Source organism: Paramormyrops kingsleyae, chromosome 3 (genome assembly GCF_048594095.1).
Source record: "Paramormyrops kingsleyae isolate MSU_618 chromosome 3, PKINGS_0.4, whole genome shotgun sequence".
Lineage (NCBI taxonomy): Eukaryota > Metazoa > Chordata > Actinopteri > Osteoglossiformes > Mormyridae > Paramormyrops > Paramormyrops kingsleyae.
Window position 1 is genome coordinate 31853455 of NC_132799.1, and position 22817 is coordinate 31876271.

Here is a 22817-nt window from a genome sequence, read left to right on the forward strand (position 1 = left end):
GACAATTTACACGAGCAGTAACTGGTGTGCAAAGGGCACATTTACATCGGGATGTGTGACCTGCGGCATTCCCACCTGATTGAGGGGGGGCATCGCACTACTCACAGTGAGTCAAGTCCCTGCACTATACTACGCTATTTACTCAGAGACATAGCACTGTGAGACAATAGCAGGTCAGGTCAAGTACACCATGGAAATCAAATGTCAGCCTGCAAGGTCACCTGATGACGTTATGCTGTTTTATTGCAACATAAGTATGCAAAACTAGTACTACTTTCAGTGATCTGATGCAACAACAATTTCCAGTTTAATTTCTGTTTCATTTTGGTCCCTCTTTTGTTCTGAAGGGATGTGGGTTCCTGCTTGTCCAACATCTCATTCCAAAACCAAACGTATTAATATGAAATTGGCTGTTCCCAGCATTGCAATGATAGGCTCTACTCTTCTGGGCAGGCTTTCCATTAGATGCTGGAACATTGCTGATGGGATTTGCTGCCATTCAGGTTGGGTGTTGATGTTGGGAGATCGTGTCCCTTTCTGTGAGCTTGTGGGGCCTCCCATTTTGCGACTGAACCCGCTCCCAGACAGTCTGACATTCCCAGTCGCTTCACTTGCTGTCGATCAGGGCAGAAATATGGCGACCTGACATGTAAGGATGCCGTCGCATGACGGCCGCAAGTGCAAAGTCACTAACCTCTTCAGTACAACCACCCATTCTGCTGCTAATGTTTGTTGACTGTGTGCTTAATTATACACCTGTGTCAGCAATGTATGTGGCTTAATTAGGCAATTACTGTAATTAATAGAGATGTCCACATAATTTTGGCCATATAGTGTATCTCAGTATTTCTGATCCAGACACAGTATAATTAAACTGGGAAACTTGCTGCTTTGGTATGCAGGCTGAAATGGAAACTGGGGTCCAGCTATTCACAACATATGTATTGTTTCACATCCTATATTGCACTGTCTTTTGTTTTACACTGTCTTGTCTCTTATTGCACTGCTGTTTGTCCTATTGTCCCCCATGCCCTTGTCCCCTACCCTACAACTGCGAAATAAGGATCTCACTGTATTCCTCAGAACGCACGACAATAAAAACTGGAAACTACGGGGACCTTCCTTAGTGTACTCTATCAGAATTTCTGCCACGAAAATGTCCAGATATATAAACAAGCGTAACATATAAAGCTGTAAGCTACGCTGGATTTTTCAGATACTCTATGTAGCGTTAAGCTAGCTAGTTCAATGCAGTTGCCGTGGGATACGCATGGATGTCAGGAAAATATGACAAAAAACCATCCTCTTTGAAAGTATACCTCCCTCCCAGGGGCGTACTTAGAAATTCTGGGGCCCCATGCCCAATGTTATGCACACCCTGATTTCGCCAGGGTGTCCATACCCTTCTTGTCTGCCCCCCCTCGCTATCGGCCCTAAATTGTCTTCTGTAACTGTTAGGCAGATAAAATTAAATCTACTGACTACATCAGGGGAGCTCAGCTGCTGGATTCTGGACCACACAATGTAATCTGGGCCGCGCAGCCTCCTCCCCAACCCCACCCCGAAATATACTTGCGTTCTTGGTAATTGGAGAAAGACAAGTGACTGTGGTTTGAGGCAGTGACCCAGGGGTGGTTGGACGTGACTCCAGGATGAAGCTGACGTGTGACTCCGTGACCGCGGGCATCTCCGCTTATGTTTGTGGAAAACATATGGGTCGTGTGCTGTGAGCTCGTACGGCCAAACCATCCCGCATGCAAATGTGCAGATCGCCGCCGAGATCCGAACATCTGCCAGGCCACTCAAGAGACCCAACCTGGAGGGTGTCCTCTCTCAGATGTGTGATCAGGCTTGGACATATTCAAACAACCCACTGTCCCCGCCCTCTGAGACCAAGCACAAGAGTTTCATGAAATGGAAAACAGTCATTATGTAATGTGTCAAATGCTGACATTTAATTTTCAAAAATAGCACTGCGATAGACTGGTAGCCCGTCCAGGTGTCCTCTGTCAGGTACTGGGCTTCCTGGGATAAGATCCAGGGTTCCAGTCTCCCTGAACTGGATAAATGACATAAAAATGGATGGACTGATGGAAAATGTGCGGATATAAAAAGTTAAGTGGAAGGTGACTGAATAGGAGATTAGCATATTAAAGGTAACTCAGTAGCAAATATCAATGACAGAACTGAATGATGGTAATTGCACGTAGTTATGGATACGCTAAGGTCATATGGAGACAAACACTCCAAAAATGCTCACAGAATACGTCACGTCCTTCTGTGATAATGAAAAAAAAAATCATTTAAAAAGTTCTTCTGTGCAGTTTGAAAACACAGGCGAGTTCATGTCTGAAATGTCCCTCATACTTGTGTTATTGTTGTATTGCATCGCATGTAATCAGTACATATTAGCCAGATTTGATCTGTCTGTTATGCGGCTCTGTCACCACAAAGCTCATTTGAATGTTCCAAATTCTGCTCTGTCTCTCAAGCGAATCAGCCCCCAAATCTCACTTTCCCCAAATTGTCTAATTCTTCAGTAAGTTGGTTCAGCTAACACTCTCACTTAGCACCTGCTGAGTGTAGTTCAAGCCCTAACCTTTTTACATGTACCATTTTTGTAAATACATCCTGAAAAGCAGTAGTTGCTAATTGACCTGGCCTGTCACCTGTTTGTCGTGGTTCTTCCTGTTAGACCACATCACCCTCCCTAAAAGTGCTCCGTATGCATGATTTCTGTGTTTGGCCACCATCCAAAAATGAAGTGTCTTCAAATAACTGCAGCATGGAAATTCCTTTTTTTTTTGGCCTGTCGGTGTAATGCAGAGCACTTGAAGAACAGCGGGCTATACAAATCTTACAGCGTAGCTTTTACTGGAAATCGCTCTCGTTGTTCAGGATGCCAGTATAATCTTAGTAAAGTCCCTTCCTGGTGCTTGACATCTTTTGTTTGACAACCAGAAAAAGACATACATCGAAAGAGATGGGTATATATTCATCAAATGTAGTAGGAAAACGGAATTTGGCGGTTGGCTGCTGGCTCTTTAAGCACACTGACTGTAAACACAGGCTTAAGGGGAGAACAAACAGAGTGGCTGGCCGGTCACCATGGAGACGATGATAGTAACTTGGAAACAAGAGACCAAGATATCGCAGTCCCCACTTACAAGCAGACACAAGCAGAGGTCACACGAAACCCTCCTTCATTTGAGGATCACACCTGATATAAATTATGCCCAAGTATTGCGAAGAGCCCCTTAAACACAGAAACCACTAATGCAAATAAGTTAAGGTAAAAATAAGATAAAAGATAAAACAAATATGGCTACTTTAAAAATATCCACATAGGAATCATTGCAGGTATGATCAACATTTGAAAATGAAATATTTTCTTAAATTGTATATATTTGCAGACATACCAGTCACAAGAGGCGATATAATACCCTCTCCATATAATATATATATATTATATATATAATATCCTCATCCTTTAGTGAGAGTTTGAGAGAGGGCTGCAGTACGTTGGCTATAGACCCTCGATATTAATGTCAATATCATGCTTCAGTAGGCTTGGATGTTTTGAAACACATCTCAGGATACTGCCAACCACATTGTCTAATATATAAAATGTCTGACAGATTCAATTTAGCGACATGGCACGAACAGGATTTCTAAAAATCCATTTGCTCCTAGATTCATTCGGAGAATATTATTAACAGGTAAAATATTATCAAATTTGTGTGTGAGGTTAAGGGAAACACAAAAAGCATCCCAAGGTATCCTGTTTAAGCAAATGAGATTATTGTTCTTACTACATGGGGAAAAAAATATAAACATCTCAAAGACTATGGGATCTTGTGGAGTGGGAAAGAATCGGTAGTGAGATAAAACGTTTTCCTGTTGGTGGTTGTTTTGTTTGAAGATTAATAAGCCATCTACCCAAACAGAAGAAACAAGGCGATGGGAAAAATATGACAGGATATCTCCAATTTATCTATCAAACATGCAATGAGATCAGTTACAATGGGAATACCCTATTCAATCTATGATATCAGAAATTAAGATTATAAAATCAAAAACAAAAGCCAAAGCTTCTCAATCCAATTTCTAAGTCTGGTCAGGGTTGCCTGCAGCCTATCTCAGGCAACAGGGAACAAATGGAGGATTTATGGAGGTATACCAAGGCAGGGATCTCGGTCCATCACTATGCATCTATGTACTGAGTATAAGGGCAATTCGGAGTCACCAGTTAGCCAATGAGCGTGCGTTTGGACTACAGAGGAAAACATACATAACAAAGGGAGATCACACACACACACACAAAGTTGGGCTTTGAACGTCAAACCCTGAAGATGTGAGATAATTAGCGCTAATCACTCAACCACTAAATGATGAGGCGCATGCATTCGTGGAAAATTCTATTATCTCAGCATCACAACTTCCATTTTTATTGCGACAATTTTTCTGTGTTATTTGTATCGTTTTAATAGAAACAAATATGGACCCCGGCCAATCAATCAATTAAACCAACAAACAAAACAAAATTCATCCATGACAAAATTTTAAGCACTTTATTAATTCTGTGCGAACTGTTGAAGAGGAGCAAACAGCAGAAGCGACTGACCGTATGACATTACGGCAGCCTATACTTATAAGCTGCGCCCGCAGTTATCTTAAGATTCCAGAAATCATCTAAATGAAGCAAAATTAATTCACTGCAAACAAATCTGCTCTCGAGATTCTCACATCTGTTTTGCGAAGTATTACTTGTACGACGCAGATAGATCACACAGACACGCTGCGTAACGATGCAAGAAGGAAATATGTTTTTTTTTTTTCTAAAACCCTCCAGCTTATTAAGCAAGCGTTGTGGAACGTAAACCCGGCACTAGTACACAGCGGCACGTACGCCCCGAGTCAAACGACTGCGGCGAAGACGGGGGCGCGCGTCGACGTGCCCGGGCTCGTGCGCGTGCGCGACCCCGCGTGTATGTGAACAGGAAGCGCGTTTAGTCAGCGCTGGAGAGCGTAGTAGGACGGTCGTTCGTTTGGGGTGTTCGCCGCCGCCCCGCTCTTGGTTTTTGCGTTTGAAGAAGGAACAAAAAAGCATTTTGATGCTGTACCGATAGGTTGGGCGAAGGGGAAGATTAACTTTATCTTTTGATATCTTTTAGGAAAGTGACTTAGGTTTCTTTTCCTTAAGTCATTTTCGTTTTTTTTTTTAGCCTGAGTCCGAAAGACAAAAGGGCGTGTGTGGGGTTCTGGGGAGGATCTCTCTTTTAACTCTTGCATGTTGGTACTTAACATTTTATACCTTTTTACTTTTGCATCGCTTCGAGAAGTCGCTTAAGGATGGGGTGCACCTTAAGCACGGAGGACAAAGCTGCCGTCGAGCGCAGTAAAATGATCGACAGGAATTTGCGGGACGATGGTGAGAAGGCGGCGAGGGAGGTGAAGCTCTTGCTCCTGGGTAAGAACCGGACTCGGGTGAAACTTTTCTGGCTGCGGCGGCTTGATGCGATGAGTCGCCGCCCTGACCCTCTGCATGCACCAGCAGTAGTAAGAGCCTTAACAGCAGGTACGACGGACAGGAACCGTGTGCTGCATGTGGATTGTGCATTAAAGCACGGCTGTTGTCAGCGGGTTGGGTGTAAATCGCTGCTGGGTTAGCAGGCAACGTGGATGGTCGAATGTAGCGGAACAAAGGGAAATGGTGCAACAGTATGGGGAGGCGTTTGGTGAACCAGACCCTGGGGGGAGAGTAGCGAAGCATGCACGTATGTAGGGTGGAAAGCGGACCGATTTATTCGCTGATCGGGGACTTAACGCCACACATGCCGTATCGTGCCTTTCCACCGCTGCTCTTCTCGGTTAAAGAAGCGGAAGTGCATTTTTTAAAAGGCCCAGAAATGTCAAATGTTCGCCCTCCTCCTCCTCGGAAAGGAGGTGAAATGCCAGCCCCTCCACCATCTTAGCGCCGTGGTCGCCGCCGGCTCCCGGCGCTCGTCTCACGGCTACCTGTTGATTCGGGGGGGGGGGGGGGGGGTGTCGGGAGGAAGCCGGAGGATTTCGGCTGTTTGCTCGGGCGTCAGTTGCCGTTTCCCGTCCCCGAAAAAGCGGAGTGGAGTGGGGGGGCGGCTGCCGGGAAGTGAGTAACGTAGCGCCGCTGTTGTGCAAACACGCACCTCGATTGCAATTAAAATCACCGTGATGCAACTTAAAGACTCTTTAAAATTCGGACGGAGTGGGTGCGGAGCTGTAATGGGGGAAATGTGAGTCACTCGGACTCAAGAAAAATGGGAAACGGCTGTTTTTCGGTTCATGTCGGTTTTTTTTAAAGTATGGACTATGGGGTTTTTTTGTATCTGACAGGGGGTTTCTCTGGCCAATATAAGTGAATATTGTCATGAGGACGGGTCTTGTTTGGATGGTTTGTGTTGCCATTACTAGGTTGACCTCGGTATCTTGGGGGTTTTTAAGTGTGATGGTCACCACTGAAAAACAGAAGGACATCACTACTGTTTTGGTGAACTGTGAAGGAGCTTCTTCCACTTAATGCTCTCATCCCCTCCCAGTTTCCACGAAACCTTCTGCTGCTATGGATAATTTGGCCGCACATAAACAAACAAATATATTTCTGAACCATCCAGTAAAAATTAATCTGGTTTCCAGCATTTCTGAAGGCATTTTTCCCCCCTTGTCGCATTTTTTATCGATGTCATATTTCTTGATTTCCCTCAGATGCGTCACTCATTCCTGGTGAACGGATGGAAGCTGCTGTTTGTTGATGGTCCTATTTTGTCAGCTCTGTCTCTAATGGAATGTAGGGTTTATGCTGGTTTGGATGAGGCCCCATGTCTTGCTTACAGAGGATGGTTGTCCGCAAAAAGCTTATTTAAAGACTCCAGATGCTTTGGGTTGGTTTTCTAAAACTATTTTGTATTTTTAGTATTAATTGGTAGAATAAATCTTGGAGATAGAACTTGGTTTTATTTGCTTACATTTGACTTGACTAGATTGGATCTCTGCACTTTGTCTTTTTTTACATCTGCCTGTTGAGAACATTTCGAAATTTAAATGTTCTCGTCGGGTTTCGTTTTCCGATTTGCCTCTTGAACACCTTTCGCCCCTGCGTTTTGGGGCTGTCGGCGGTTACCGGGTAACGCAGCTAACTGGTTTAGATTACAGGTGGCGTCGGAGGATGCCAATGCGATAGAGACCCTGTAAACTGAGTATGTGGCCCATGTGATATCTTTAAAAAATTGAGCAGGGCTCTTATTGTGGCAGCCTGTGGTCCTCGCCGGGCGTGTGGCGAAGCCGCCGTGTGGTGACCCCGGCGCTTTGCCTGCAGTGTGCCTTGTCCACATGGGGTGTCGTGCCGCGTGTTTGAATAAAAAGTTAAAACACGAATCATAAAGAAGGAGTGTGCGGTGATCTGCAGTTCAGTCAGCCCAGGTGGTATGACAGTACGATGACCAGAGGGAGATTCTGATGGTGGCTTGCAGAAATGACTGTAGGTGACACCCCCCCAGGCCAGCACATAGACGTACATAGGCTTGCTGTGCTGAATCACCCGTGGGTCTCTCTGGTATCCTCTCCTGGGCCTGATTCCAGGGTATACATTGGCGTGAACGGGAGGGAGTGGGTCTGCGGCATCAGCACTCTGAAGAGTGTTTTTTTTTTTTTTTTTTTGCTTTGGGTGTGATTATGCCCGTTTTAATTGGCTGGCATTCGCTGGGCCAGCCGGAGGTGGCATGTTCGTGTCGGGGGGGGGGGGCGTGACCACATGTTAATTAGCGCTGTTTTGTCAACAGGTTGTTGGCAGCGGTTCTGCGCGTCGGAGCCCACGGCAGCGGCCCGGCGCTCAGATCTTGAGGTTCCCCTATCGGGCGGATGCTGAACGCGCAGCATGAAATGAGGAAGGATCCCAACATTCTGTGTCATTTATCTTACCAGCTGTTTGTGCATCTGTGGGCAAGTAGGGGGAAATGAGGCTTGGATCTCGATTTCCGTTTGCCTAGCGTAAGCAGCATTCTCTGCACCCCAGACTTTTTACTTTTAACCCCAGTAGCGCTTCTAATCTGCGTTACTTTCGCTTATTTTATCTGCTTCATCCGAACGCCTCGCGAGAAGCGTCACGCGTGAATGGATCTGATTTCTTTGGCCACTTTTCCTTGAATCGAGGCAGTTCGTGCCAGCTCTCCTTTGTGTGTGCGCGCCAGTGAATGGTGGCAGTTCACTGGGACACAAACACTTTCACAACATTTTTTTTTTTGGCGTGAAAGTAACCAAATCAGCAGAAGGAGACTCTCTCCCGGTCTGTGAGCAGTGGTGTGTCTTGCGGGTTAGGTCATGTATTTTTGCCACATAAATCTGGATTTTATTTAGCACGGGAAGAGCCGTATAAACAGACATGAGCAACGTTGTGTAATTTAAACGTGCGTTTCTACATTCGATGTGGGGTTCGTTGTATTTTAAGCAAATTTGCCCTTTTTAGCCCAGTGTGCTGTTGATTCAGATTCTGTTCGTCTCAAGGCGCCTGTTGCTAACAGGATCTGAAATTGAGGTGCCGGGGAGGTCGTGTTCTTTCCCCCGGTCCCCTGCTCTCCTCCCCGCATCCAGCATACTCTGCGCCCACGAGTCATGTGTTTGTGAGTAGTCTTGGGGGGGGGGGCGGTGCAGCACTAATGCATTCACCGCATTGTACTGCTTAGCACTGAATAACCTGCTGCAGTTCTTTTCTCTCAATGGAGCACCAGGATAAAGAATCTCCTCCGAACTGCTGCCGTGCCGCGATTGGCTGAGAGGGCGGCGGCTGGTCTCACATAGTCTCAGCAGATTGTGTTTTAAACAAAGTTCTGTGCCATCAGTCACTGGAGATGGGGGGGGGGGTATGGGGCTCGTCCGTGTGCTCCTGGGCCGGGTTCTGTCATAGTTACAGCCCAGTGGGTTGACTTTCATTGAGCCAGTCTCTACAGGGGTCTGGAGGGGAATCCCCAGACTTTTTTTTTTTCCTTCCTGACGTCGTTCGCTGGAATCTTGTGCTGACTGTGGTTTGGTTTTGTAGTTTTTAAAGTCCATTACAAAATAAAGTCACGGGGTGCCAGTATCTCAGTCATGGTGTTTTCTGTCTAACGTCACTATCTCAGTCTGCAGGGGCAGCAATAGAAGGTACTTAAAGAGAATCAACAGGCTTCATCTGACCTCAGTAGTTTGGACTGATCTTGAGGCTTGACAGATATGGCTGGTCGGTTAGTATGAAATTTGTGTGCATTTTCCTGTTATGGGAAGGCTGTTATGGCTAGAATGTAGGATCTTGGGTAATGTAACGAAAAGCCAGGCGCGCAGAAGGGGAATTCTCTGATTGTTCAGCAGATGAGTGTTGTAGTTATAAGCCAACAAGGGAAATGTCGAGCCTCAGCCGTGAAAGATGCCAGCAGGTTGGATTCAGCTGACGTGTGTAGCTGCAGGATCTCAGTATATACTGAGCAGTGTCTGAATGGGTGTTTAAAACCACACTAGTGTCTGCTATACTCCCTACTACTGAGAGACGTCTTGGCTGTCACTGGATGCACGTAGGCATAAACGGATCAGCCTGCAGTTCCGGTCAACCAATAATTAAAAAGCGATGCAGGCTACCTCCAGAATAAGACCGATCGACGTTCCCATAAACCGCAGCATCCCGTCGCTCACTTGGCAAATATACAAAATGCCAACGGTGTTGCTGTTCTGGGGAAATTGGTCAGATACCCGCCCACAGAAGGCGCACATTATTCAAGCATCTGTGCTGCAAATTTAATACATCAGAAAATTACCTGCAAGAAAACAAAGTCTGTAAAGACAAGGTCTGCAAATGGGGAAAAAAAAACCCCACATCACATAAGTCAGAGAGCTTGTTGTGGCTTTTTAAAAAGCGATGCGGATGTAATATCTGTATTAAAGTCTCTTCCAATTGTTTACTAAAATGCCTAATTATTTTGCTTGTTACTTTGCAGTAAAGACTTTCCCCCTTGAAGTTTAAAATTAGGGCTGGGCGATATATCGATATTGCATCACACATGCGCAATAAGCATTTGGCCAGACGCCAGCTTTTCAGTTCTATACGGACATTTATTCACGCCCACAATTTGTGAAGCAGTTTAGTAGTATGGCTAAAATATTAATGAGGCTTTTTATGACATCCAGCATATCCTTATGTTTCATAAATGTGTCAGACTTTGAACTGCAAAAAGTACCACCGCGCCGCCGATGTCTTATTACCGTGTTTATCCACAAAATCGCCTCTTTTAAAAGATGTTGTGGCTGCTCTTCTTCACCACAACTTCAGTGCATATTGCACTGAGGTATACCACACCGTCGTATACCACACCGTAGTATACCAAACCGTAGTATAGCAAAACAGTATTATGTGGGGTGCTCCGCTAATCAAATTTAAGAAACATAAAGTTTATACAGATTACTAACTTTTGTGTATCACAAAACGCATCTCATTAATATTTAAGCCATACTACTAATCCTCTTACCAAATTATGGGCGTAAATTAATGTCAGTATAGCACCGAAAAGCTGGTGTCCGGCCAAATGCTTCGCCAGTCATCTGAAGTCCTGGTGATAATTGCGCATGCGCGATATAATATCGATATATCGCCCAGCCCTAATTAAAATGTGACTGTAGCCTTAGGTCTCTTGTTCCTCTATTTAAAAAATGGTAGCTTATCTATACGGCTTGGGATGCTGTTTACATCCTTTTCCAGCTACAATCTTACAATGAAATTTTAATCTCTGTGCAGGTTTTCTTTATTACTATTATTGTGAATGATGTGTTAGGCTGTGCTCTGTATACAGAATTGTCCCAGGCACACGTTCAGTGTAATCGCTCCCCCTCTTATGGCTGTGCGAGTCATGTGTAGGCCATCATTAGTCATTAATCAGTTTGCCTGACCTTTTGCGCATCCACTTACGTCCATTAGCCGCGGAGAGCTGTAAGATGGATACACGCGTTGCTGCTGTCCCTTTATAGCCTGCTGAGCATGACGCGGTAAACAGAACATCCAGACAAAGTCTGGGATACTGCCGTGCAAAATAGCAGGGCGTTTGGCTTGAATAGGAGCATTACTCACTCTCAAGTCTTAAACAGCTGTAGTATGGTCACCTCCTGATCAGATATCACGATGAGTTTAATCTTATGTCTGACAGTGCTGGGTGTTTGGGTCCCAAAAGCTATCATTCTCTGTGTATTCTCCAAATGGGCCCACAGGGTCTGTTTTTAATTGATAAATTCAACTCTAGCTATTCTTGTACTTCGTTAAAATTTTCCTCTAGATTTTTGTTTACCTATGTGACTTAGAGGTGAGACATTGCATCATATGATGCAAACTGTATACATAGTAATTTGCCACTTGGAGTCAGCTTGGTTTTAGGGCTACTGATACTGATCATTTTGCTTTCTAAGTGACCCTGCCGACAGACTTAAAATGTGCTGAATGGTATTTATATAGTCTTAAAATGTCCAGCTGATTTCATTCATTCTGTCAGACCTTCTCGGGTATTGGTGTAAATAGTTTTTTTTTTTTTTTTTAAAGGCTTAATCATTTCTTGATTAAGACATTTGCCAGTAATTGTTAATTGGCATGCAAGGTGATAATTACCAGCTGTCTGCTAATGATGGATATACTTGATACTGGCACGATCACTGTGATTACCAAACCTTCTGCTCAGTGGTGGATAAGGGAAAATCCTGTTGTGAGTCCGGGCCGTGTGAGCATGCATGCTCTTTCCACAGTTTGGAGTTGAATCCCTTAAGCTCTTAATGAAGGGAGAACTTCACATGTAATATTATTAATTATTTTGCTCTTTTTTAATTATTATTTTGGAACCTATGAAACATCCTCGTGTTTGTGGATCAAGAAATCCCGGTTGTTGGCTTAATTTGTTTTATTAATTAAAGTTAATTCAAAAAGGTGTTGGTGCAAGCAGATCCTGTCAGTCGGTACCTAATAAGTGAAACTGGGAGATGGGGGGTGCATGTGGCCTGTTTGTCATTGGCTGAAATTGGCCCGCTTTCCGACTGGCCCCCCAGGGCCATTTAGTGCTGTGTGTTTGTCATCTGAGGGCTGGTCCCTGCACCCGGGGCAGGGGGGGGGCAGCCTCATGGGATGCCCGGGCCTCACTGCTGCCACGTAATTAAGGAGATGTGAGCACAGCCGGAATCGTCCCAATTACAGGCCTGTCGAAAGTCTGCTCGACGGGGCTTTGAGTGGGTACCAGCAGGGAAAGTGAAAAACTGACCCAAACGTTTAAATGTTTTTCTTCTCTAAAATAAAGGATATTTCTTACTCTTTGGTAAGGTATTCCTTGTCATCACGCAACAATTTTTTTCCAACATTGTTCAGCTAAAATATTGGTCAGTTTGAAAAACAGTTTTCCAGATTTGGTGAGCTAGCCCACAATCCGTAGCAAAACACCCAGGCACCCCCCCAATAGCCATATCTGAAAAACAAGATGGAAAAACAAATAAATGACTTGAAATTTGTGTTTATTTAGTATCACAGTAAAATAATGATTTACGTATTAAATGTACCCTGGGCCAATCTTCGATTTTTACCTGCCGTTACTTAGCCTTAGGTGCCTTCTGTGGTCATTCTTGAAACCCCCCTTGAGGAACCTGGAAGTCACAGCACCCAGCCTGTGTCTTCCCACTGGTGGTGTTTAAGGACGTGGTTAGGACGTTACCGCGAAACTCGTAACACAAAGACATTTTCTGCCAAAAGATTCATATCGAATGACCCAACGTGTGCCTGTTTGCACTTGATTGTGTCATAAGCTAATGGTTCGTCACGATGGGGTCACAGCACGCGCATACAGGATTGGCGAGATCTCCGTTCGGACAAGTAAGTGTTGTGACAGCTGGTCGATCTGCTCTGCAAAATGGATCAAGTTCTCCTTTTCGTGTCCTTAACTGTCTGACGCCCATCTGAGGCAATGTACCTCCACCCCCCCCCCCTCAAAAAAAGGAAAAGAAACCAGAACAACTAGCATTTGAGTGAGATGGATTCACCTACAGCCTCAGCGAGCGACTGATAAGTAATCAGCTGGTTAGTCTGGTTCCCCGTCTGAGTAAGAGCGGCCCAGCTTTTGTACTGTAGTGAGCCTCCAGCATCCTTTGTTTGAGCTTGACCTTTAAGTGGGGAGTTTTTTTCCCACGCGGAACTTGAATTTCATAGTGTGGTTTTCGTGCCAGGAAGCTGCACGTTCTGAAACAGGCTAAGGCCCCATTATGACTCGGGCCGTGTGTGCAGCCCACCCGCCGAGGGGGAGTGGCCTCCAGACTGGGCACATCTTTTAGCAAGTGGAGCCGGTTGCCATAGCACTGTGACGCAGTCGGCTGCACACAACTCTCACAGCTCATTTGAGCCTGAAGTGTCAATCACTTCTTGCGCTGCTTTTCATTTGCCTCCCGTCTTATTGTGCCCTAACTCCCTCCCTCTTACAGTTTATCGCCAGTTTATGTCGGTGTGCTTTCTAAAGCCTTTCACAGACCCCTGGCCCACACCTCCTGTTTATGCCCGTGACTCGAATGTGGGCTGTCAGCAAAAATAGTCATTGCGTCACAAACGGCAGTGACCATGCAGTAATGCTCTGGGGGTGCTCCCGCCGGCACCCAAAAGCATGGCATCGCTCAGTCCGCCTCTCGCCCATCGGCTCGCTCGTGGCACCCGCCCGTGCCAGCTTGGTCCTGTTTCTTTTCTCTCCTCCTTTTTGAGGTCTGAAACGCTTTCTGCATTGGGATGCATTGGCGTTTGATGAATGGAGTCTCTGTTGTAACCCTGCCGGCCTCCACACGCACTAATAAACTACAATTTATTGACACAAGTGGCGTGAATCTACCCATCTGTGTGTGGATGAAGCAACTCTGCAGTGGTAGTTTGGTTAAGGACACCACAGCAAGGCTGTAGGGAACTGGCAACCTTAGTCTGACTGGGGTTTACTGGTCAAGATTCTGCTAGTCGTGGTGTGAGGCCAGGAATAGAAATGCCTTGGTATCGGTGGGGGGTGGGGGGGGGGTCAGTAACATCATTAGAGATGTGCTGAGGTGTTTGCCATTTAAGGGATGATGTGTCCTTTCCGTGCAGAAGCAGTTTTGTCGGAGCTGTAGGTACACATCCTGGTACGTTTTCTGTACCCATGTTCAAAGTGAGGGTCCCCCATACAGAACTGGAGACTGCGTGGAACCAGCGAGGTCGGCGTACGTGAGGTTTCCTGCAGGAACGTGATTGCATGCATGGCATCTGCATTGTGCTGTTGTCTGGGCAACGGTGTCAGGCAGGCATGCACAGCCTGTCTGGCTGCTGAGTGGGCCTGCGATCGTAACCGCATCCCGCCGCGTGGCCAGGATGGCCTGTCATGGCTGAGTCGTCGCTGTTCGATTCAGTGTGACGCTTTTCCTGGTTTGCCCGTAATTTTTTCCATCAGGACACATCTCTTTCCCCCCCCACCTTGTGGTTCTTTGAGGTGGTCAATTATTTTCCAAAATGAGGGAATCATTGTCCTTTTGGGAATTGCATGCCTCTAATAAATTTTTATTATTGAAAGGAAAATCTGCACCAGTTCTGTGGTACTGAGTGCTTGTCTTTGTTCAGTAGCTACAGTGCTGCTTCCTACAGTAACAACCTGTATGTTCTATTTTAAGCCTAAAGTAGATTTGATTTTAGGGGATTACTGTTGTGTGTTGCCATTTTTGGTTGTCTTGCCCACTGATTAAACCCTGTGTTTGTTGTCAGCTGGATGACATCGTAAATTTAGAACAAGATGCTATTCGGTATACGTTTCATTTCTACACTTCTGGTTTGGGGTTCTGTCCTGGAAGTGTTTCTCCAGTGGATTTTGACACACTTTCCTGTGGGTAATGGAAAGACTGAATCCTCCACATATTCGGCTTGTATATTGTCGAGCCTTAGGCTAGATTGTTCTATTGTCACCCCTGTGTCACCTGTGTAGATACTACATGCTGCTGGACACAAACTTTCTCTCTCTCTCTCTCTCTCAGGTGCTGGGGAGTCGGGGAAGAGCACAATCGTCAAACAGATGAAGTAAGTATCAATATACTCTGCCCACCTTCCATGATCTCTGCAGGTATTCTTGGCCTGTAGAGCTACTCGTGTTTGTAGGTAAATGTAATGGTGTTTGTCATATGGCTGTGATATATTTCTTGACTTGACGTGTGTTTACCTAGGGATGTATGTGAGTGACAGCAGACTTATATCTGTGGCAAGATCTTTACGAGAACAAGTAATAGGATTTTTTTTGAGTCCTGTATAGCCGTGGCTTCTGAGCTGTGGAACAGGGCTGTAGGTCTCGTGGTCATGAGGCCTGTGGCGTTTCCCTTTTTACCGACATTTTTTATGAGTTCTATAATCAGGAGCATGTCTCTGCAAGTCACTAGAAGGTTTGTGTGTAGATATAAAGTATGAGTGAAAGGAAGGCATCTCTGCACCAGGGTCCCGGTGAACACCCTCGCCCATGTAAACTGAGGGGAGCCTCTTAAGGCTTTCTCATTGTAAACCGCCTCCTCTCCCCCAGGATTATCCACGAGGCAGGATACTCGGAGGACGAATGTAAGCAATACAAGGCCGTGGTCTACAGCAACACCATCCAGTCCATCATCGCCATCATCCGCGCCATGGGCCGCCTCAAAATCGACTTCGGGGATCCTGCCCGAGCGGTGAGTGAATGCAGGGGGGTGAGACCTCACGCCCTTCAGTGTCTGTGGGGCTTGACTTCATTTGACACTCTGTATCCTAGGATGATGCACGGCAACTGTTTGTGCTGGCGGGTTCTGCCGAAGAGGGATTCATGACCACTGAACTGGCTGGGGTCATCAAGCGCCTTTGGAAGGATGCCGGCGTGCAGGCTTGCTTCAGCCGATCTCGGGAGTACCAGCTCAACGACTCCGCTGCATAGTCAGTACCGCTTTCCAGCCGCCTCAGAGTTGTCCAACTCATTACAGGGGTCACCCTTTGGGGTGGTAACCTCTATCTTTAAGACCATGGGACCCCTGCTCTCAAGAGTTTCAGTTTTCAGTCAGATTTTGCTGTAAACTACTAACTTGACTTCAACCGGACTGGAAGGGCGCTTTTCCACCGCACCAAGTCCCATACTTTTGGTACTTCCATTATTCCATTGACGTCTGGGCAAGTACTAGTACCAAAAGTGCAAATAGCCTGCCACTGAAACACAATACAAACGCCGCCTTGAAAACAGTCATAAACTCAGAAAATAAAAAAACATAATTTTATTGTAAAAACATATATAACAAAAAGATCTGGATGGCATGACGAGAAATTAGAAAGTATTTTGTTAAATATACACATAGCGTGCTGTCTGAACGTTGTGATTTTCTTATAAATATAGCAACGTGATTTTGTTAGGATAAATATTGGGGTATTTATAAAACAAAAGGATTTCATGAATTTCTCGCAAACCCGTCTTCGGGTGATTTTAAACTGCAAGGATGAAAATGATTACAATTGTCTCAGAGAATGCATGCAGCACACATGCAAAAGCAGCGGAGGTAAACTTTAAACTGATGTTTAAACATGTTAGAATCTATAAAAGGAATAATAAAAATTGCAAAGCTTGCTACGTTTTTCCCTATTGCAGTAACAGAGTAAAAAACATTTTTTAATAATTTTTACCAAAACTTTAACCCCCTGTGCTGTAATGTCGTTACAGAATTGAAAGAAAGAAACAGGCTTATTTTAATATAGCTGACTAGTGATATAAGAATTTTATCCATAACATACGGTGTTGGTATTAATATCACACATCGCCAAGCAATATGATATGCTACAGCCATTTTTCAAACTCAGTACAAAATACCCCACCTCGAGTTGTGATGTCATTCGACGCCGCTACCAGTTTTTACGTCAGTGGAAAACTAACACCTTGAACTACCATACTTTTGGTACTTTCTCTAAGAACTAAAAGTGTGGCACCTGGTGCAGTGGAAAAACACCCAAAGTGTCAAATTAGCGTCTCTGTGTATTTTATTAAGGTAACATACTGTTACTGACAATGTAATAACGACCTACTTGTTTTTTGGTATTACTGTTCTGTAGCTGATTTCAACATAACTAAACTAAAATTAGCCTTGCATGAGTACACATGTACAAACATGCACACACACGTAGCAGACACTCAGAGTACTTGTTTAACCAACACCTACTTGCAAATAAATCTAGATACAAAGGATGCTGTGGTTAATTATTTCCGGTTGATTTTTTCTCACCCCTTGTTTAATCAGCAAACATTGTTCCTCCAAACATTTCATAAATAGAAATACAGGGTCTGTAGCTGTCATGGTGATAAGTGCCAGTATCTCCTGGTGGGGAGTCACTGAGATATTGAGCTAGCCGGGAAGGATCGCTGGACTGAACATTCGTTGCCGCCAATCTTCATCTCAAAGGTCACTTGTCAGCTGGGTCTGCTCTCCTCCCCGGGGGCTTGTTTATGTCCACATCCTGCAGCGTTTGGTCCTCCTAGACACGGCCAAAGTCAAAGATCTGTCGGGCTTTGCTAGAATTTGAAATTCCGTAATGTCGTCATCATCATCAGCCGCCAGCAGGGTTTGACATGGGCTGTTTCCTGCATGAGGCAAGGGAGCCATTTCTAAAATGTCAAAGTACGTGGTAGCAAATTCTACTACCCTGTTACATCTGTTCCAGGACTCCAAACTTGGTCAGATTTGCAAAGCAAGGACATGCGCTCCATCCTGAGCTGTGGCTTGGTGCTGACCGCATTAGCCAGTGCATCTCTAATGGTCTGTGGCCCTCTCTCCACAGCTACCTGAATGACCTTGACAGGATAGCCAACAACGCTTACGTTCCCACTCAGCAGGACGTGCTCCGGACCAGAGTGAAGACCACAGGCATTGTGGAAACTCACTTTACCTTTAAGGACCTGCACTTCAAGTGAGAACACTGCTTTGTGTGTGTGTGTGTGTGTGTGTGTGTGTGTGTGTGTGTGTGTGTGTGTGTGTGTGTGTGTGTGTGTGTGTGTGTGTGTGTGTGTGTGTGTGTGTGTGTGTGTGTGTGTGTGAGAGGAAGGGAGAGGCACCTGAAAGTCTGTGTTATCCTCTATCCTGCCAAGGGTCAGTCTGGTCCAGGTCTATGCAGAACAAGCTCATAGAGGGGAAACAAATATCTTGGTGAGATCAACTGATTAGCCAACGATGATTGAAGTCTTCGTTGACAAAGAGCCTTTATTGACATGCATATTTCAGCTGGAGGGGATAAGGGTGATGTATTTGGCTGTGCAGGACAGGTTCCTGTTTAGCTGGTCCTGGTGTCATGCCATACCTACTCATCTGTCAAAAAAATTTAAAATAAATCTGAGGGACCAGGCTTTAGTGGGAATTGTACTTGTTGGCTTGCTGTGGGTTGGTTCTTTGTGCTGGGCTTGAATACTCCCCAGTGGACAGGTGACTCTTACCTTGTCAGGGTGATGTCTAAAGCTTCCTGCACTGAGCTTTGGTGGCCCATGTCCTTGCCAAATGCCAATATCTATGAGTGTTTGTTTCGGAGAGGAGGGTCTGCATGCGCACCTCATCGCCTGGACTCAGAGGCCCCTTTCTTCCCTAGGATGTTTGATGTGGGTGGTCAGAGGTCAGAGAGGAAGAAGTGGATTCACTGCTTTGAGGGTGTGACGGCCATCATCTTCTGCGTGGCACTGAGTGACTATGACTTGGTCCTGGCCGAGGATGAGGAGATGGTGAGCAACAGCCCCTGATCGATAACAACCCCCCCCCCCCCCCATGTACACACACACACACACACACACACAGTTATGGTTACCCTGCAATTTACTTAATAAATCATATTCATGGTCCCCACCAGTAAGTGCTGTTTTTAATAAGCGCAGCGGCTCCTTCACTGTTAATTTTATTCCTTATTTCAGCCATTAATTCGCGGTCACATTTTTAAATACACTTACAAGGCAATCAGCAACGTAAATTGTTGAAAGTTGGAGGCCATGGTAGAGGCTTTTGATTTCCAGCCAACATTAAATGGGCTGTTTCAAGTAAAGGGTGCATTCCCTGCCGTGACCCGCTGGAGACCCGCATTCCCTGCCGTGACCCGCTGAAGACCTGCTAGCCCGTCATCTCTCTGCTTCCCTGACCCATAGAACCGGATGCACGAAAGCATGAAGCTGTTTGACAGCATCTGCAACAACAAGTGGTTCACGGACACCTCCATCATCCTGTTCCTGAACAAGAAGGACCTGTTCGAGGAGAAGATAAAGAGAAGCCCCCTCACCATCTGCTTCCCGGAGTACGCCGGTGAGTCCAGACTCTGTTCTGTTACTGCAGTTGTGGGACCCCTGTTCCATCAGGAATGGTGATATGTGCCAGAGTTTCTCCTCTGCTTCAGGGTAAGATCTCCTCTGGTGATCATTCATTCTTTACAGGCAGGAGGTCCTTCAGGTGTGACAGACTTTCAGCTGTTTGCAGAATGAGAGCTTCCTTCTCAGGCCATGCAGGCCCTCGATTGCCTGGGGCTTCCATGTTCATTTACAAGTTTGCTTTGTTGACTGCCCAGGGTGGGAGCAGAGCTCAATGGAGCCACGCTCTGCAGCTGATGAGGAGGCGTGACTGGGAGGGGTCGGGTGTCAAACCCACACTCTAACCTCGCTCGTTTCGTGTTTCCCCATCATGTGCTAGAATATTCTTTTCTCTGTCTAGCTCTGTTATGATCTGCCAGACTTTTTTTTTTTTTTTTTTTTTTTTTCCCCGTTCAGTTTTCGTTTGTTTCATGTTGGTGCCGAAATGGCTGCCTTTTGTTTTCGTTACGCCCATTCCATGTCGCCTGGCACTGTCTGCTGTCCTTCACAGAGCAAGTCTAGCATGGCATTTTGCTGCTCTTGGGAGCAAGAGGTTAAACCTCATCTGTGTGTGTGTGTGTGTGTGAGTGAGAGTGTGTGAGTGAGAGTGTGTGTGTGTGTGTGAGAGTGTGTGTGTGAGAGTGTGTGTGTGAGAGTGTGTGTGTGAGAGTGTGTGTGTGAGAGTGTGTGTGTGTGAGTGTGTGTGTGAGAGTGTGTGTGTGTGTGTGTGAGTGTGTGTGTGTGTGAGTGTGTGTGTGAGAGTGTGTGTGTGTGTGTGTGTGTGGGAGAGTGTGTGTGAGAGTGTGTGTGTGTGGGAGAGTGTGTGTGAGAGTGTGTGTGTGTGTGTGTGTGACCCCCATAAGCCAGGTTAATCTGGTAAGGCTCTGTTGAGCAGTGCCATACACGACCACAAAGGACAACAGCATTGCAGGATCTTATTCATCCCTCCTCTATCTGTTCCCACTTCGACTCGTCGTCATGGTGATGTGTCACCTCGCCTGCTTCGCCACGGTCTCGTCCTTGAAGGGGCCCCGGCGTTCAGTCTGGGGCTCGGCGCTCGTGAGCAGCGTGTCACCGTGGGTGACGGAACCAGCCTTAAAGTGAAACGGACCGTCGAAAAGGAGACTTCAGCCCGGTTCCGTGCATGTCGGCATAGTTTGTGTGGATGCTGTCTCAAGCTTTCCCGGCTGTAAAACTGTCCCCGTCATTGTGGTGCCCCCCCCCCCCAAGGCTCAAACACGTACGAGGAGGCTGCCGCCTACATCCAATGCCAGTTTGAGGACCTGAACAAGAAGAAGGACACCAAGGAGATCTATACCCACTTCACCTGCGCCACCGACACCAAGAACGTGCAGTTTGTCTTCGACGCCGTCACCGATGTCATCATCAAGAACAACCTGAAGGACTGCGGGCTCTTCTAGAGCATGGCTGAGTTCGGTGAGGTGTGTTCTCGCTTGGTGCTGTTTTGACGAAGATGCAGGTACCCATGCAGGTACTAACTGGCAGTTTGAAAGGACACTCACCCCCCAACAAGTGCCTCTTTATTCAGTCAGATACTCTCGTGAATCTGCTCTGTCGCCGTCCATAGGAATATAAGTGCCGTCTTTGTGATGAGCCCCCCCCCCCAGAGAGCCTGTTTTCTTCTAACTCTCTGCACATCTTATCGACTGACTGTTTCCTTTTGTTTGTCTAGGAGGTGAGACCAGGTCGACTCGGGTTTAATGGAGAAGCCGACTCATGGGGAAAGACTCCCAGTCAAACCAGTGATGTACCATATGCCAGTTTAAGCAAGTTTTATTTATGTTTTTCCTTTTTTGTCTTGAATTTATTAGTTTTAGAGAACATTTGTGTAGGATATTTGTACCGTTGTAACTTGTCGCAGCCATTTTTATTTTCCATCTCCGGCCATTTATTTTAATTTTCTGCCCCTTTTAAAAAGGAGGCTTGTCTTGTTCGGGTGGGGGTGGGGGTGGGGTTCTCCCGTTCTTCTGATAAGGTAGGATCCGTTTGGACTCCTGCATGTTTGGTACCTGTGCCTTTGCATGCCCTGTTCAGACCCTGTTCCCTGTTGTTTTTGCTCTGTTCTTTCATCTCTAATTACAGTTACCTATTTAGACCTCCCCCACCCCCCTTCCCACCCACCTGCCCGTTGTGGCCACTGGACCTGCCTGGAGATCAGGTCTCTGGGCACATTTTTGCCACGCAGCCTCAGCTGCGCCGGCTGACTCAACCCGACAGAAAGGCCATCTGGCATGATGCCGGAGTCCAGGGTTACATTTCAAAGAGAACGGGGCACTCTTATTTTCTGACTTTTTTTATGAAAAATGAGAAGTTGTAGTTTAAGACGAACTTATTTCCGCTGTGGAAGAGGAGGGCCTAGTTGCTGTATATTTTGAATCAAATTGACTTCGGAGATGTTTTAATGGGATATAGAGAAGAGCGAGGGCTTCAATTTAAATAGCACAATGCTTCTAGGATCGTTCATAAGCAAAGTTTAACAAGTTTGGGAGGGCTTGGTTATCTGTAACCAGACAGACTGCCACAGTTAGCAGTGGTCGCTGAACCGGGAACACCTGTAGACTCATGTCCCTTATTTTGCTAATAAAAGATCATTAACAACCAGCACTGAGTTGTCGTCATTTTAATTGGGAAGACAGACTCTGTGCTGTCTTTTGTGCTGTCTCTCGGTGTGCTTTTTGGTTTGTTTTGCAGTGATTCGGTTTACAGCTCTGGCTGTCCACTTCAGCAGCTGAATATCTTTCGCTTTCAATACATCTCAAGTAACGTGGCTTGAAGTTTTGTTATAAATGGACAAAAAAAAACTCAGCCAATACGCTTCACACATTGGAACCGCGTGTTGAATAACTTGCCCTTGAATTCACACAAAGAACCGCTAATGTGTTAATTGACGTTTATCTTCGTGAGTTTCGCTTCTGAATGAGCAGGACGAACCCTTTAGTCACACAGATACTGCCAAGATGGTTTCCTCATTTTCTGCTCGATTGGACGTGCCTGCAATTTTCTTTTTATATGTTCACTGGGATGCAAATATGACTCATCTGGGGATTTCGGAGAACATAGCAGTCTGGACATTAATGTTCTGATAAGTTCGGCAGGCAGAAGTGCACGTCTGTCATGGCCAGATCTTCCCATCAGTTGGGAAGTTATCCTCGCCTCACCTGCAGTGGTTAAAGGACACCAGCCAATTAGGATGCTGCTATCATCACTGTGAATGCTGGATGCAGTGCTAGTGTAATAAACTGTGTAGCTGGGCTGTAGAACTGCCCACTGCCACTGCAGCAGTAAGCTGTCGTGGGGTACGGTCACCTAATAATGGCTCGTTCCTGGGACCGAAGAGTGCAACCGTGCTGTCCGACACCGGCCGGTTTTTCTGGGGCCTGCTGTGGGAGGCCCCCTCCCCACAGAGCAGGCCTGTAACCA

At 46.0% G+C, this 22817-nt stretch overlaps 1 protein-coding gene across 3 annotated transcripts; it reads left to right on the top strand.

The window, feature by feature from the left end:
* The first annotated feature begins 4983 nt into the window (after positions 1–4983).
* Positions 4984–21998, top strand: gnai1 (guanine nucleotide binding protein (G protein), alpha inhibiting activity polypeptide 1). 3 transcript variants are annotated; one of them, XM_023810965.2, is made up of 9 exons: positions 4984–5470; positions 15046–15088; positions 15579–15720; positions 15801–15958; positions 17840–17968; positions 18638–18767; positions 19182–19335; positions 20607–20813; positions 21070–21998. In XM_023810965.2, exons 1-8 carry the CDS (start codon positions 5353–5355, stop codon positions 20795–20797), a joined length of 1065 nt encoding a protein of 354 aa, XP_023666733.1. In that variant the 5' UTR covers positions 4984–5352; the 3' UTR covers positions 20798–20813; positions 21070–21998. The 3 variants fall into 3 exon arrangements, with proteins under 3 accessions (XP_023666733.1, XP_023666732.1, XP_072566258.1); XM_023810964.2 differs by having other exon boundaries at positions 4985–5470; positions 20607–20818; XM_072710157.1 differs by lacking the exon at positions 4984–5470 and adding an exon at positions 8632–8651 and having other exon boundaries at positions 20607–20818.
* Positions 21999–22817: the final 819 nt, after the last annotated feature.